General features: G+C 36.2%; 1 protein-coding gene and 1 pseudogene across 1 annotated transcript in view; one reads left to right on the top strand and one right to left on the bottom strand.

The window, feature by feature from the left end:
* ABCB7 (ATP binding cassette subfamily B member 7) overlaps positions 1-6,273 on the top strand; it is a 162,566-nt gene extending 156,293 nt beyond the window's left edge. The window contains exon 16 of the mRNA XM_047848211.1: positions 5,008-6,273. Coding sequence (XP_047704167.1) covers positions 5,008-5,223 — 216 coding nt within the window. The 3' untranslated portion in view covers positions 5,224-6,273. The remainder of the gene's footprint in view (positions 1-5,007) is intronic.
* A 4,701-nt stretch (positions 6,274-10,974) lies between these two features.
* LOC125159666 (60S ribosomal protein L3-like) lies at positions 10,975-12,191 on the bottom strand (annotated as a pseudogene).
* Between the last annotated feature and the right edge of the window lie 3,813 nt (positions 12,192-16,004).

The following is a 16,004-nucleotide window of genomic DNA, read 5'->3' as shown; positions in this document are numbered from 1 at the left end:
GCATGAATGGGGGAGGAGCAGAGAGAGAGGGAGACACAGAATCGGAAACAGGCTCCAGGCTCTGAGCCACCAGCCCAGAGCCCGACGCGGGGCTCGAACCCACGGACCGCGAGATCGTGACCTGGCTGAAGTCGGACGCTTAACCGACTGTGCCACCCAGGCGCCCCAGAGACTTTGGTTTTAGAATCAGTGTAATGCTGGCCTCATAGAATGAATTTGGAAGTTTTCCTTCTATTTCTACTTTTTGGAATAGTTTATGAAGAATAAGTATGAACTCTTGTTTAAAGGTTTGGTAGATTTCCCCTGTGAAACCATCTGACCATGGACTTTAGTCTGTTGGGGTATTTTGATTACTGATACAATTTCTTTGCTGGTTATCAGTCTGTGCAAGTTTTCTATTTGTTCCTGTTTCAGTTTTGATAGTTTATATGTTTCTAGGAACTTACTCATTTCTTCCAGACTGCCCAATTTGATGCCATAAAATTTTTCATAATATTATCTTATAATTGTATTTCTGTGGTGTTGGTTGTGATTTCTCCTCCCTCACTTGTGATTTTATTCACTTGGGTCCTTTCATTTTCCTTTTTCATACATCTGGCTTGGGGGGGTTATCAATTTTATTATTTTTTTCAAAGAACCATCTCCTAGTTTCATTGATCTGATCTGCTGGTTTTTTGTTTCTATATTATTTATTTCTGCTCTAATCACTATTATGTCCCTTATTCTGCTGGCTTTATGCTTCATTTGTTGTTCTTTTTCTACCTCCTTTAGACACTGTAAGATAGGGTTGTTAATATTTAAGATTTTTCTTGTTTCTTCGGGCACCTGGGTGGCTCATTCAGTTGAACATCAGACCCGACTACAGCTCCAGTCATGATCTCATGGTTCATGAGTTTGAGCCCAACATCAGGCTCTGTGCTGACAGCTTGAAGCCTGGAGCCTGCTTCAGAATCTGTGTCTCCCTCTCTCTCTCTGCCCCTCCCCTACTCACACTGTGTCTCTGTCTGTCTCTCCCTCCCTCAAAAATAAACAAACATTAAAAAAGATTTTTCTTGTTTCTTGATGTGGACCTGTATTGCTATATACTCCCTCTTATGACTGCTTTTGCTGTATCACAATGATTTTGGACTGCCGTGTTTCCATGTATATTTTTTCTTTCTTCTTTTATTTCCTGGTTGACCCATTCATTGTTTAGTAGCATGTTGTTTTGCTTCCATGTATTTGTGGTTTTTGCAAATTTTTTCTTGTGGTTGACTTCAGCTTTTGTAATGTTGTGGTCAGAAAATACCCATAGTATGATGTGAATCCTTTTGTACTTGTTGAGGACTGATTTGTAACCTAGTATCTAATCTGTTCTGGAGAATGTCCCATGTGCACGTGAAATGACTGTGTATTCTGCTGCTTTAGGTTAAAATGTTTTGAATGTATGTTAAGTCCACCTGGTCCAGTGTGTCATTCAAAGCCATTTTTTCCTTGTTGATTTTCTGCTTAGATGATCTGTGCATTGTTGTAAGTGGGGTGTTAAAGTCCCCTACTGTTATTGTATTATTATCCATGAGTTAGTTTGTGTTTGTTATTGTTTTATGTGTTTGGTTGCTCTAAGTTGGGGGCATAAATATTTACAATTGTTAGATCTTCTTGTTGGATAGACACCTTTACTATGATATAATGCTGTTCTTCATCTCTTCTTACAGCCTTTGGTTAAAAAAATCTAGTTTGTCTGATACAATTATTGCTACTCCGGCTTTCGTTTTTTAAATTTTTTTAATGTTTATTTTTAAGAGAGAGAGTACGAGCAGGGGAGGGACAGAGAGAGAGCAAGACAAAAAATCCAAATTAGGGTCCATGTTCTGAGCTCTCAGCACAGAGCCCAATGCAGGGCTTAAACTCACAAACTGTGAGATCATGACATCAGCTGAAGTCTGACACATTATTAACCAGCTGAGCCACCCAGGAGCCCCTGGCTTTCTTTTGACATCCATTTGCATGATAAATGTTTTTCCATTCCCCTCACTTTCAGTCTGCAGATTTTAGTTCTAAATGATTCTCTTGCAGGCAGCATATAGAGGGGGCTTGGTTTTTTTTTTTTATCCCTTCTAATACCCTGTGTCTTTTGATTGGAGCATTTAGTCCATTTTTATTCAAAGTAATTATTGATTTGAATTCATTGATAGATATGAATTATTGATATTAACTTTTTGTTGTTTCTGGAGATTTTTTCTTTTATAGCCTTTGTCACTTTGGCTCTTTCTTTCCCACTCAAGGAGTCTCCTTTAATATTTCTTCCAGGGCTGGTTTAGTGGACAGAGAGAGAGCGAGACTCCCTTAGTATTTGTTTGGGAAACTCTATATTTCTCCTTCTATTCTGAATGATAGCATTGCTGGATAGGGTATTCTTGATTGCCTATTTTTCTCATTCAGCATGTTGAATATATCATGCCACTCCCTCTTTGCTTGCAGTTTCTGTGGAGAGATCTGCTGCTAACCTTATTTGTCTTCCCTTGTAAATTAAGGACTTCTTTTTTCTTGCTGCTTTTAGGATTTTTTCCTTATATTTTGGAAGTTTAAGTACAATATGTATTGTGGTTTGCCTGCTTTTGTTGATTTTGATGGAGTTCTCTGTGCCTCCTGGATTTGGAAGTCTGTTCTCCAGACTAGGGAAGTTTTCAGCTATAATTTCCTCAAATAAGTCTTCTGCCTCCTTTTCTCTCTTCTTCTTCTGGGACTCCTATGATGTGAATGTTACTACATTTCAAGGAGTCACCGAGTTCCATAAGTCTACTTTTATGATCCAAGATTTTTCTTTCCCTCTTTTGATCAGGTTCCTTATTTTCCATAATTCTATCTTCTGTATCATGTATTCATTCCAATGCTTCTTCCATCCTTGTGGTCATTGCATCAAGTCAGTTTCAAATCTCGATTATTATATTTTTCATTTTGGCCTGATTGGTTTTAAGCTCTTTTATCTCTCCCCTAAGGAACTCCCTGGTGTCTTCTATGTTGTCTGCTGGCTCTTTGTCCCTAGAGAGGCAATACCACCTCTCTCAGATGGCTCCAAGAAAGGGGAGTATCTCAGGAGATCTTCAGATCATGCCATTTGCCCCCAGGTTACCTGCCTGCCTTCTCTACAAGAGCACTGCCACATCTTCAGAGCTCTATACCAGCCACATCAAGGACCTCTAAAACTTCAGTCTTTGAGCCCCACTGGTTGAAAAACCTCACCAAAGTCAGCCCCTCTCATTTTCCCAGTCAGTGCCTTTGAGGAAGTATTTTCCTTGTGTGATCCCCTATGCACTCCTCTCTCGACTCCACTCCACAGCACTTGAAACTCATTTCTCCAGCAAACCACATCTCCACACCTCCTACCTTCTACGGTGTGGGCTTCTCTTTCCCTCTGGTTGTACATTTTGTTTTGTCAATCCTCAGATCAATTTCTTAGATATTCAGAATGATTTGATAGTTATTTAGCTATGTTTGAGGGACAAGGCAAGCCTATTGTCCTCCTACTACACTGCCATCTTAACTCCTTTTTTACATTATTTTTACTTTTGAACCATGGTAATGCTTTTATATACTTAAAATATTGAAACTCAACAAGGATTGGGAAATATAGGAAGTAATTACAAGCAGAAAAAAGTGAAACTAACTGCATAACAAATTCATAACATAAATATGCAAACGAAAAACAACCCAAATAACTGTTGGACACATCATTTTGATTATTTAACCTCAGTGGAACATAAGACAAAAATAACTCAAAATTTGAACCTAATAATAAGTGTTATTGGTATTGGTATAGGAGTAGCCATTTTGAAACTATTTTGTGTATATTTTAAGACTGAGCTTGTGAGTAAATATATTGATGTTGTTAGAAAACAGTGGTCTTACTTGGGAGAAGAGTACAAATAGGGAATGGGAGAAGAGGAGCATCCTTGTAATGTTATACTGGAGCAGAATTATCAACATGAATTCAAGATGATGATAAAATTCCTAACTGTTCAGTGAAAAGCCCTAGAAAATAGGGGTGCCAGAGTGGTGCAGTTGGTTGAACATATGACTCTTGATTTCAGCTCAGGTCATGATCCCAAGGTCATGGGTTCCGAGATTGAACCCCACATCAGGTTCAACTGTATGTAATCCATGGGGTGTTTTGTACCAGTGAAGTGGTCCACATATACCAAGGTTGAGAACTACATTCTTCATAATCCTAGGGAATTAAATAGCTGAACAAAACAGTTCTTTTTTAAACTGCCTAGCTAGCAATAAAAGAGCCTTAAATTAAACACTCAGATGTGGGAACAAATTTTAGTTATTTTGCTTAAGGGTGTATTTGTAAAGGTCCTATAACCAGGAGTACCAGTAAAAGTGACAAAATTCCTTTTGTCTCCCAGCATGTTTAACAGTAGCTGTCAAGAGACTAATTGTAGATAAGAGTTTGGAATCTATACCAAATCTGTGCAATGTTAAGTTTAATATCCATTGTTCACAAAAATAGCTACTGGAAGAAGTAAGCTTTTCTTGGAGAAATCTTTTTTATTTTAAAGTACACATAAGGATTTCAAGATACTGTTTTTAAGTCCCTGTAATAAATAACAGTGCTTTTGATTAAATATTTACCAATTATAATTGCCTTTAAATTTTTTTCACCTTCCTTCCCTTCAAAATGAAAAATGGAACATTAGAATTTTATTTTATTTTATTTTTTATTATCTGTATTTTTTAATATGAAATTGTCAAATTGGTTTAGAATTTTATTTCTTTTGAGTGAAGTGGTTTACAATATATAGGATTTCATAGCTTTTTGTTTGTTTTCTGGGCTAATAGCTTAACAGTGAAGAAAGCATTCGTACCTCATTTTTTGTACTTGTACTATGGATGAGGAATTGGGAGAGGTATTTTAACGAATACTAATCCTTCAAAATCCTTAGTTAGAAAGTACTGTGTATTTTCAGTTATTATGCTAGTTATATGACCTTTTTCTATGTTTCTCTTGCTTTTGGTTTTTAGGGTAAGATAGCTGAACGTGGTACCCACCATGGTTTGCTTGGTAACCCTGGCAGTATCTATTCAGAAATGTGGCACACACAGAGCAGTCATGTACAGAACCATGATAACCCCAAATGGGATGCAAAGGAAGAAAATATGTCCAAAGAGGAGGAAAGGAAGAAACTACAAGAAGAAATTGTCAACAGTGTAAAAGGCTGTGGAAACTGTTCCTGCTAAGGTGCATGAGACATTTTTTTGACACATTTGCACTGAAGCAGAATTGTTTTGTTAAAAAAAAATCCTACATTCCCATTTTCTATAATTGTTTAGATAAGATTTATTTGAAAAGGAATTTGAGTTTTACATCTTTTGCAATCTGTTTAATGTGACATCTATATTTATTCCAAGATTATTTCCTTGTTACTGCCTTAGTTGTACCCAAAACATAGTTTTTGTTACTATTTGACTTTACCCCATTTCCATTTTTTGTGGCCTAATAGCCATTTGATACCCATAACCAGATGAATTATATTGGCTTCCAAATTTTTGTAGTTTTTTAAATCTCCTTTATGCTGATAATTTAGATGGAAATTATCCATTTCTTAAACAACAAAAGAGGGTAGTTTCTCTGCCTCCCTCCCCACTGAAATACTACAATTATAGAAAGGGTGTTTTTAAAAGTATTTGCCACTGCGTATCTTTTGGAAGAAAAACCTTCCTTAATTCTCATGTATGTGTGTAGAATGTTCTTCATCATTAACTGGCATTCCTAGTCATGGGAATTTTATTTTTTCATCAAAATGAGGCATTGATTTTGTTTTGAACCAAAATTTATACCATTCTCTTTAAATACTTAAAACCCTGATGAAACTTGAGAGTTGTCATCCTGGGAATATCTAAAAAGCTTAGGAAGTTAATTGCCTTTTTTATTTCCATCTTAACTATAGTGCTTTTGCTGTCTAAAGTTATACAAACAAAAAACTAAATGGAATGTATGCATGCACATATGTGTGTGTGTGCACATGCTCACACATGTAGATAAAGCAACAACCACTTAAAAATTATTAATGACCTTTAGGTAAGTAGAAGAAGATTTATGTATATGTACTCTAGGGTGATCAGGACTTGAATCTGTGTTGACAGTTCAGAATTTATTACAAGATTTTTCCCTTCCTTTTTCAGTAATGTAATAAGTTCCTTTAAGTGTGACATAACAAGGAAGAACCCAAACAAAATAATCAAGTTTTACCTGCTAGAAGTAATGAATAAAATGTTGGTAAATATTCACTTAGAAGCTCCTCTGTTTTCCAATTTGAATAGCTTCTTTTATTTTTGAAGAAACTATTATCTGTTCATAGGATTAGAGGTGTCTCTAGACCATTGGATCATGTGGTCATTAACCAGTATTTTCAGCTAATGAAAACTTGAATTACCTGAAAAACACAGTTATTGTAAGGGCCATTAAATAAATCTTAAATATTTTTCTCTTAACTTCATCATATTAAGATGGTTCTATACAGTGAAATAATAGACAAAATGAAAGAAAACCTTCCTAGGATGATTCACTAAGAAACATCAAGAAAAGGGGCATTTATTAAAGCATAATAATTTTACATTACAATATTGTACATTCATAATTTTACATTACAATACATATTCACATAAGACATTATAAAGTATAAATTTTTAAATCAGTGTTGAAACTATTTTTTAATGGATTGAAATGAATAATCTACAGTTTTAGAATATGGGCTCTGAAAATGGAACAAGATGATAGGGTTTTATTCCTTATATTTTTTTTTTTAAAGATTATATATTTTCTTCCTAAGGGAATCCCAGCTTACAACAATTAAGCTGAAAGTAGGGAAATTTGGGAATCATAGAAAGGGAATCATAGAAATCATTTGAGCCAAATGCCTTCCTGAAGGTTTTTAACATAGAAATATCTTGGTGAGCAGATAAGCTGATTTGGAAATTATTGAACAGTTCATGTCTAAGGGTCAGCTGTGAGAACCAGAAAGAGGCCTTGGCATTTGGACAAACTGAAAGTATGCGTTTACGTTTCCTCTACAGGGATCTGCATCTGTAATACACCTTAAGATAAATATTTTGCCTTTTCCCTTTAGCTGTTGACAATGATTGGTTTGCACAGATGGTTAGTTTAAAAATAAGTTTTGCCTTAAGGGCAAGATATTTAAAGATTTATGATTACTTGGTTCTGGCTTACTTTGTCCATATTGCCATCTTGCTCTCATTCTTCCTAATTGCTGGATGTGTCCATGAGTGGCAACTTTTGCCAATATATATTCATAATTTATATATACCTTGTAGCTTTATCATAGGATATTCTGTTTTGGATTAGTAGTTGAAAGCTTTGAAATATATTTGCATTGGCAGTTTTCTTAAATTATATAAAGTCCTTTCTCCCCCTGCTTTGAGTATATAGATTTTGAATATAAACTATACTAAATGACAATATTAAGTCAAATAAACAGGTTAAAACTGATTAGTAAGACAAAACTACTCAGAAAGAGAGGCTCTTTATCACAGTTTTATTGTTATAACAATTTGTGCAGATAATTATTACTAAATAAACTATGTCTTTGTGACTAGAAATGGGTGGCCCAATGAAGCAACTCTTTTCTGTGGTGCATAGGGAGAACTGACATTTTGTCATTCACACATTCGAAATAAGTATGGATAATTAATAGACACTCTTGGGGGTATGGCCTTAGAGCCTTATGCAGAAGGTGACAACTTGGACTTGTCTCAGAGAGAAAGTAATTGCAGAATTCATAATATGGGTAAAATGGTAGTAAATTGTAGTGCTTTCACTTAGCATTAAGCTGTCATATTTTTGATGACCAATCAGTGAAAGGCAACTTTCCGTTGCCCCAAGTTTTTCAGTTCTAATGGTTAGAAAGGAAACCTTTGGGGTGAAGAAATTTCTTGACTGTAAAGCATGCATTAAGGTAACATTTTGACTAAAGTTGGAAATGAAGTGCATGTTTTAATTAAAAACAAGCAGGAACAGTTTTGGTTTAAAAAACACAGTGGATTATTTTATTATTTCCTATTCTCACACAGCTACAGAAGAATGTTTTTTTCACTGATTACTTTCTATTCCATTTCTACTTCATAAAATCATAGGATTTTAGAGTTGGAAGGAATGTAGAGGTCTTTAATACAATTTCCTTTTTCTACAAATGAGGAAACTGAATTTCAAGAGAAATCACTCAGCTTGCTAGAGGCCAAGTTGGAATGAAAATCCTGGCTCTTGACACCTCTCCATTTCTCTTTTTGCTGGACCACATTTCCACTTAGAAGTTAAGTTTAAAAATATATTGAAGGGTGAGATTTCCAGAATGGTGAAGTAAGGAGCTCAGTAGACCCTCTCTCCAGAAAAACAATTTAACTATTTGGAATTATTTTTAAAAAACCAATCATTTAAAGTTTCCAGAAAATGTCCAAAGGACATATAGCAATTAGAAAAATACTGATTCAAGAAAACCTATTAAATATCAGTAGGAACAGCAAGAGTGTGTGGCATTTGGAGAATTACCTGCATATCCTCTACCATACCAGGTCTATGTTACAGAAGCTCTACCTTGGGTGCTCTATTCTCAGCAGCTATGGTGAAGATCTTGGGAGGAGGTAGGAATCCTCCCCCCAGCTCCCACTCTGGGGCTGTGGTTTCAACCTGGCATGAGTAGCTGCCTGTATTTCTTATCCCCTCAACCCTGTGTTGCAGAAATTTATTCCACACAGGCACAGCCAAAAGGAGTGGTGATCCCTTCTACCACCAAGCCTCCATTCTTTGAGTGGAAGCACTATTCTGTGTGCAGGCTGAGAATACTGAGGCCCTGGTTTTTTCCACCCTAGCTTACTCAAAGTTTGGGTGTTCTACTCAAGGAGGAAAAAACCCCAGAAAACCAGGGACTTCCACCATGCCCCAGTGGCCACTCATAAAGTGGTGGTTTTACTCTAGGCCCCTTACCCCCAGCTTCAGTTCAGTGGTGCACAGCTTCTTTCTAAGTGGAAGGTATACAGTGAGGACAAAGAATTCCACCACTCTGCCTGAGGGAATTGACTTCATTTGAAACAGCACGGAGAACTCTGTCCCTAAGGACATTGTCAAAAACGAGATTTTGGTGGAGAGCAATTAGGAGGAGCTGGTGCAAGCAAAGCAGCAGAGCAGCCAGAATTTTAATAAAGAGAAACCAAGAGGAAACCAAAAAGAGCCCTCCTGGGAGTACAGTCAACTCAAGATTGAAAAGGCTGTATGCATGTGCTGGGCTATACCTACTCAGGACAATTAGAGCAGAACATGGGGCAGACTTAAAAGCATTTCTTAATACATGCAGACCCATCACACAGAGTAAAAGCTTTGCTGGCACAGGGAACTTGACCAGACACTGAACAATAAATTGCTCTGATCTAGAGGTGACCTTTAGGAACACAAAAATTGCTCTGATCTAGAGGTGGCTATTAGGAACACAGCCTTAAAAGTGAAATACACATCCTTGGCAATCTGGAAGACTACGTCTTTGTGTAAAACTGTGCTCTCCAGAACAGAGCAGGAACCTCCCAGCTACTAGTCCCTGGTTGAATGTGGGTCAAAAGAAAACCCTCTGACATATAGCAGCCTCCAACCACATGCATGTCCAAGAGTAAAAATCTTGCCAACAAGTGCATTATGCCCACCCAGACACAACCCTTAGGTAGCTAGACTAAAAGAAATAACATCAGCCTGCACACTGTGGAGCAAATAAACAACCAAGCAAATACCAATCCCCCAGAGGAGGAGGATCATTATCCAGGTTGTTATAAGATACTATTGTAAAATGTCTGCTTTATAACAAAAAACTATAAATGCAAAGAAACAGGAAAACATCACCCATACATACACAAGAAAAGCAGGCAATAAATGCTACCTTAAGGGGCACAGATGGTGGATGTTGCACACAAAGGTTTATCAGTAAAGAAATAGACATTATTTTAAAAGAACCAAATAGAAATTCTGGAGTTTAGAAGTAAAGTAACTGAAAAGAAATTTATTACAGGAGCTCAATAGTATGTCTGAGCTGGCTGAAAAAAGAATCTGCAAACTTGGATCAATAAGAGATTATGTAATCTGAAGAACAGAGATTAAAAATAATGAAAAATATTTTCGAGAAATGTAGGACACCATTAAGAATACCAACATATTCATAATGTAAGCAGAGGAGAGGAAAGGAGAAAAAACATTCAAAGAGACGGATGGAAACATCTAAATTTGATGAAAAACATTACATGCCAAAAAACATCAACAAACACCAAGGATGTTCAAAGCTAAAGATAAGGAGAAAATTGTAAAAGCAGTAAGAGAAAAATGACTCCTTACATGCAAGGAAACCACAGTATGATTAACAGGTAAAGTTTCATAAGGAACACTGAAAGCCAGAAGACAGAAGGATTTACATATTCAAATTTCTGAAATTTAAAAACTATCATCCAAAACTATCATTCAAAAGTCAAGTGAAATAAAGATGTTATAAATATTTATTTATTTATTTATTTATTTATTTATTTATTTATTTATTTATTTATTTTCAATATATGAAGTTTATTGTCAGATTGGTTTCCATACAACACCCAGTGCTCATCCCAAAAGGTGCCCTCCTCAATACCCATCACCCACCCTCCCCTCCCTCCCACCCCCCATCAACCCTCAGTTTGTTCTCAGTTTTTAACAGTCTCTTATGCTTTGGCTCTCTTCCACTCTAACCTCTAAGATGTTATAAAAAAAAAAAAACATTGCTAGTAAATATGTATTACCCAAAAATACAAAGGAAATTCAGGCAAAAAGCAGGTGACACCAGACAGTAATCCAAATACACACACACACACACACACACAGCACCAATAAAGTCACTCATTGTAGATATTAATAAAAGACGGTATAATTGCATGTTTTTTCTTTCTTTTAGGAGAATTTACTTTTTTCCCCACTGGAAAATAATGTTTATTGAGATCCCACCAGCTGTACAATCTGCTCCTGACATTAAGCTCCTTCTTCCTTTGCAGTTCAGTCTTTCTTAAGTGGTCCTATAAATGCTTTCTTCTCCACAGTCTGGAATTAGCCATGGCCAAACTTGGTGATGGTAACAATGAACTTAAGATCAGTCTTCTCCAGGGCCCACCATTTGGTCTGCACCAGCAAGGACTTGCAGAGAGTAAGCACTTGCTTCTTGGTTCCCACCACACAGCATGACAAAGTCTCTGGTCACTTCACCTTATAGTGGACAAAGCTACTCAGAGGATTGATGCTCTTCTCAGAGAGATCATAATCAGTGGAAGCATTGTTCTTAATCATTTTGCCATCCTTGATGACTTAGCCCTGGCCAATCTTGTAGATCTTTTTGTTGATCTCAGTGTGGTGATGATGGTAGCCTTTCTACCTAGCCCATGCCACAGAGAAGGCCACTCAGGCAAGATGCCATGCCAATACAGCCAACCTTGTGCAGCCCCTGGTGGGTCTTGCAGGGTAGCTTCTTGATGTGCCAGCAGCTGGTGACCTCTTTGTAACCTTTCCGTTGGTGATACCAATGACATCTATTATATCATTCTATCCAAAAACTTGGTTCACAGGCAGCTGCTGCTCAGCTTCTCAGCTACCGTACCTCCGTTCACCTGGATCTCCATGAGGTGGACCTTCTGGCATAGAGGCAATCTGGCATGTGGTGATGACACAGATAAGCTGGTGGTACTTCTTCATGCTGTTGAAGTCCTGCTCTAGCTGCTTCTTGCCATCATCATCCTGCCACTTCTTGCAGTTTTTAGTGAAGGCCTTAGAATTATGCCAGTTTTTATAGAAGTGCCTTCTGCACACCTAATGGATGTGCTCAGCAAAGATGGTCTTAAAAGTGTGGAGGCATTGAGGGGTTTCCTCGTAGACCATGATGCCCACAACCACCATGGGTGGTGTCTCTGCAATGGTCACAGCCTCCATAACTTCCTTGTTCACCTTGGATCATGACCTGTTGACATCTTGCACAATGTGAGTCTGGCCAGCCTTGTAGCCCAGTAAGGCTGTGAGGGGGACAGGCTTGGAAGAGCCATCCTTGGGAAAATTCTTCACCTTCCCATAGTGCCAGCTACTGCATTTCTAGGACACAAAACCCAGGGACCCATGATTTGGGAGTGAAGAATTTCCTGTGAGACATTCTGCCACCTAATGCTTCTGGTAGAGCAAGAGAATTTTGGAACTTCACTTAAGTTGACTTAGAAAACAACCACATGAATCAATGTGTATTATTTTGTTGGGGGTGGAAACAAAGCTCTCTGGGAGTAATGAAAATAATTCTTTGAAATGAAACCATATGATACCTAGATCCCCAAGAACAAATGAAGAGAGCCAGAAATAGTATATAAGACGATTAACATAACAAACTATGAATATAAACCTGCCCTCCTCTTAGATGTTTTGAAAGATATAAGATCATATAAACTAATAGTTTTATCTATGTATTGTTGAGTTTGACATATATAAAAATGTATATGCATATAAATGTAATATAAATGTAATAGGTATAACAATAATAGTACAAAAGGTGGGATGGAAAGGAGCTATATAGGAGTAAAGGTTATATATTTCACTGGAACTAATCAGTGTAAATATGAGGTAAATTTTGATAAGCCTTAGAAAAACCACTAAGAAAGTAGCTTTAATATACTTAAAACATTGTAGGAATCAAAATGTTACACTGGAATATATCCACTTAATATAAAAGAAGACAATAAAGTAGGAATAGAAAAAAAGACCTGAGTCATATAGAAAAAATTAAAGTGGAAGATGTAACAATATTAGATATGGATTAAATAATCAAGTCAAAAGGCAGAGATTGTCAGATTGAATAAAAAATCAAGCTCCAACTTGATCCAATGGTTATCCTGTCTATAGGAAAAGAACTTCATATTCAAAAATACAAATCAGATGAAAATAAAGGATGGGAAATATATATATCATGCAAGCATCAACCATAAGAGAGTTGAAGTGTCTATATTAATATCAGACAAAATAACTTTAAAACATGCTACTAAAGATAAAAAGGTACATTTCATAAAGATTAGAAAGTCAATCTTTCAGGAAGATATAACAATTTTAAACATATATGCACCTAAGAACCTATCAAAATAGGTGAAACAAAAACTGACAGAATTGAAGGGAGAAATAAGTCAATTCAACAATAATACTGGAAGATTTCAAGGCCCTAGTTTCAATGATAGAATAAGCAGAAGATCAAGGAAATAGAAAACAAACAGAACACATATTCTCCCCAGCACATGGAACATTCTTAAGGATAGACCATATGCTAGGCCAAAAAAACAAGCTTCAATAAATTTTAAGATTGAAATCATACAAAAGATATTCTCTGGCTACAATAAAAATATTAGAAATCAGTAATAGAGGAGGAAAACTTGGGCAGCTCAGGAAGGAAATTAACACACTTTAAATATGTGCCAAGGAAGAAATCACAAGGGGAAATGAAAATAACTTGGAGATGAATGAAAATCGAAAAAAACTATATGGGATGCAGCTAAAGCTGTCACTCAAGGGAATTTTATAGTTATAAATGCCTGTGTTTTATTTTTTTATTTTTTATTTCTATTTTTATTTTAGAGTGAGAGCACGAGAGGGGGAGAGGAGCAGAGAGAGAGATCTTAAGCAGGCTCCACGTTGAGTGTGGAGCCCAACATGGGGCTCAAACCCATAACCCTGAGATCATTATCTGAGCAGAAAACAGGGGTCCATGCTCAACTAGCTGAGCCACCCACGCTCCCCTAAATGCCTATATTTTAAAAGAAGGAATGTCTCACATCAGTAGCCTAAACTACCTTAAGAAACTCGAAAAAGAAGAGCAAACTGAGCCAAAAGCAAGCAAAAAAAATATATATATTTAGAGCATAAATTAGTGAAATAGAGAATAGAAAATCGGTAGAGAAAATTAACAGAACCACAAGTTGGTTCTTTGCAGAGATTAACAAAACTAAATTTTTTAAACTAGACCAGTAACAAAACAGTGAAGACTCAAATTAGTAAACAAACAAAAAAGAATGAAAGGATATTACTGCCAATTTTACACAAGTAAAAAAGACTGCAAAAAATATGAAGAGCTATATGCTAACAAATCAGATAACTTAGATGAAAAGGACAAATTCTCAAATACAAACTACTGAAACAGGCTTGTGAAGAAATAGCCAAGCAGTACAGATCTATAACAAGCAAAGAGATTAGATTACTAATCCAAAAACTACCCACAAAGAAAATCCCAGTCCTAGATGGCTTCACCAACTGAATGTAATTCAAGAAGAATTAATACCAATACTTGACAAAATTTTCCAAAAAATAGAAGATGAGGGATTTTTTTTCCCAACTCATTTCAAGAGATCCTGATACCTATGGATGGATAGATGACTGATGATAGATAGATAGATGATAGATAGATAGATAGATAGATAGATAGATAGATAGATAGAAAAATCCTCAACAAAATACTAGCAAACTGAATCCAACATTTTGAAAGGGTTGTACATTATAGCCAAATGGGATTTATCCTGAATGTAAGATTACTGGAATCCAAAATCAATGTAATATACTACAGTAATAGAATAAAGGACAAAAAAAACATCATTTCAATAGATGAAGAAAAACATTTGACAAAATCCAACATCCTTTCATGATAAAAATACTTAATAAAGTAGGCATACGAGGAAACTTCTTCAATCTGATGAAGGCCATCTACAAAAGCCTCACAGTTAAAATAATACTTATTGGTGAAAAACTGAATGCTGTCCAGCTAACATCAGGAAAGACAAAACATCTACTTTTGCCACTTCTGTTTGCTGTTGTACTGGAGGCTCTATCCAGGGCAAATAGACAGTAAAAACAGAGGACTCTAACTTCCCAAATGCAAAACTTATCCCAAAACTACAGTAATCAAGATGTGTGTGGAACTGGCATAAGGATGGAAATATAGATCAGTAGAATACAATTGGGAGTCCAGAAATAAGCCATTACATTTATGACCAATTGATTTCTGAGAAAGGGTGCCAAGATGGTTAAATGGGGAAAGAAGATGCTCTTCAGCAAATGGTGCTGAGAGAACTGGATATCCACATGCAAAAAAAAACAATGTAAACTCCTTCACACCACATATAAAAACTAAAGTAGATCATAAACCTAAATGTAAGAACTAAAACTATGAACTCTAAGGAGAAAACAGTAAATCTTTATGACCTTGAATTTAGTCAGTGGTCAACAGCAAAAGCAACATAAGAGAAAATAGATAAATTGAACATAAGATTAACAACTTTTGTGCTTCAAATGATGCCATCAAGAAAGTAAAAAGAAAATAAGTGTTGGAGAGGATGTGAAGAAAATGAAACTGCACACACTGTTGATGGGAATGTTGGTTGGTGCAGCCACTATAGAAACACTGTGGAGATTCCTCCAAAAATTAAGAATAGATCTACCATATAATCCAGCTATTCTATGTCTGGGTATTTATACAAAGAATACCAAGACAAAAACACTGATTTGTGCCCCTATGCACATATATGCAACCGTATGTTCACTGCAACATTATTTACAATAGCCAAGAAATGGAAACAACCTAAACGATGATCAGTGGATGGATAGAGAAAATGTGGTATGTATACACACAATGGAATATTACCCAGCCATAAAAAAGAACAAAATCTTGTCATTTGCAGCAACATGGATGGACCTTAAAAGTATTATGCTAAGTGAAATAAGTCATATGGAGAAAGACAAATATATGACTTTACTCACATGCAGAATCTAAGAAAAACAAATGAACAAACAAAACAGAAACTCGTTGATATAGAAAATAGATTGGTGGTTACCAAAGGGGAAGAGGGGTTTGAGGTGGGCAAAATAGACTTAAAGGGATCAATTATATCCATCAATTGTGAGGGATTGTAACTAGACTTTTAGTGGTGATCACTTTGTAGTG

The sequence above is a fragment of the Prionailurus viverrinus genome, unplaced genomic scaffold (assembly GCF_022837055.1).
Source record: "Prionailurus viverrinus isolate Anna unplaced genomic scaffold, UM_Priviv_1.0 scaffold_55, whole genome shotgun sequence".
Classification (NCBI taxonomy): Eukaryota; Metazoa; Chordata; class Mammalia; order Carnivora; family Felidae; genus Prionailurus; species Prionailurus viverrinus.
Note: the sequence above shows the minus strand (reverse complement) of the source record. Positions and strands in the feature narration are given on the sequence as shown.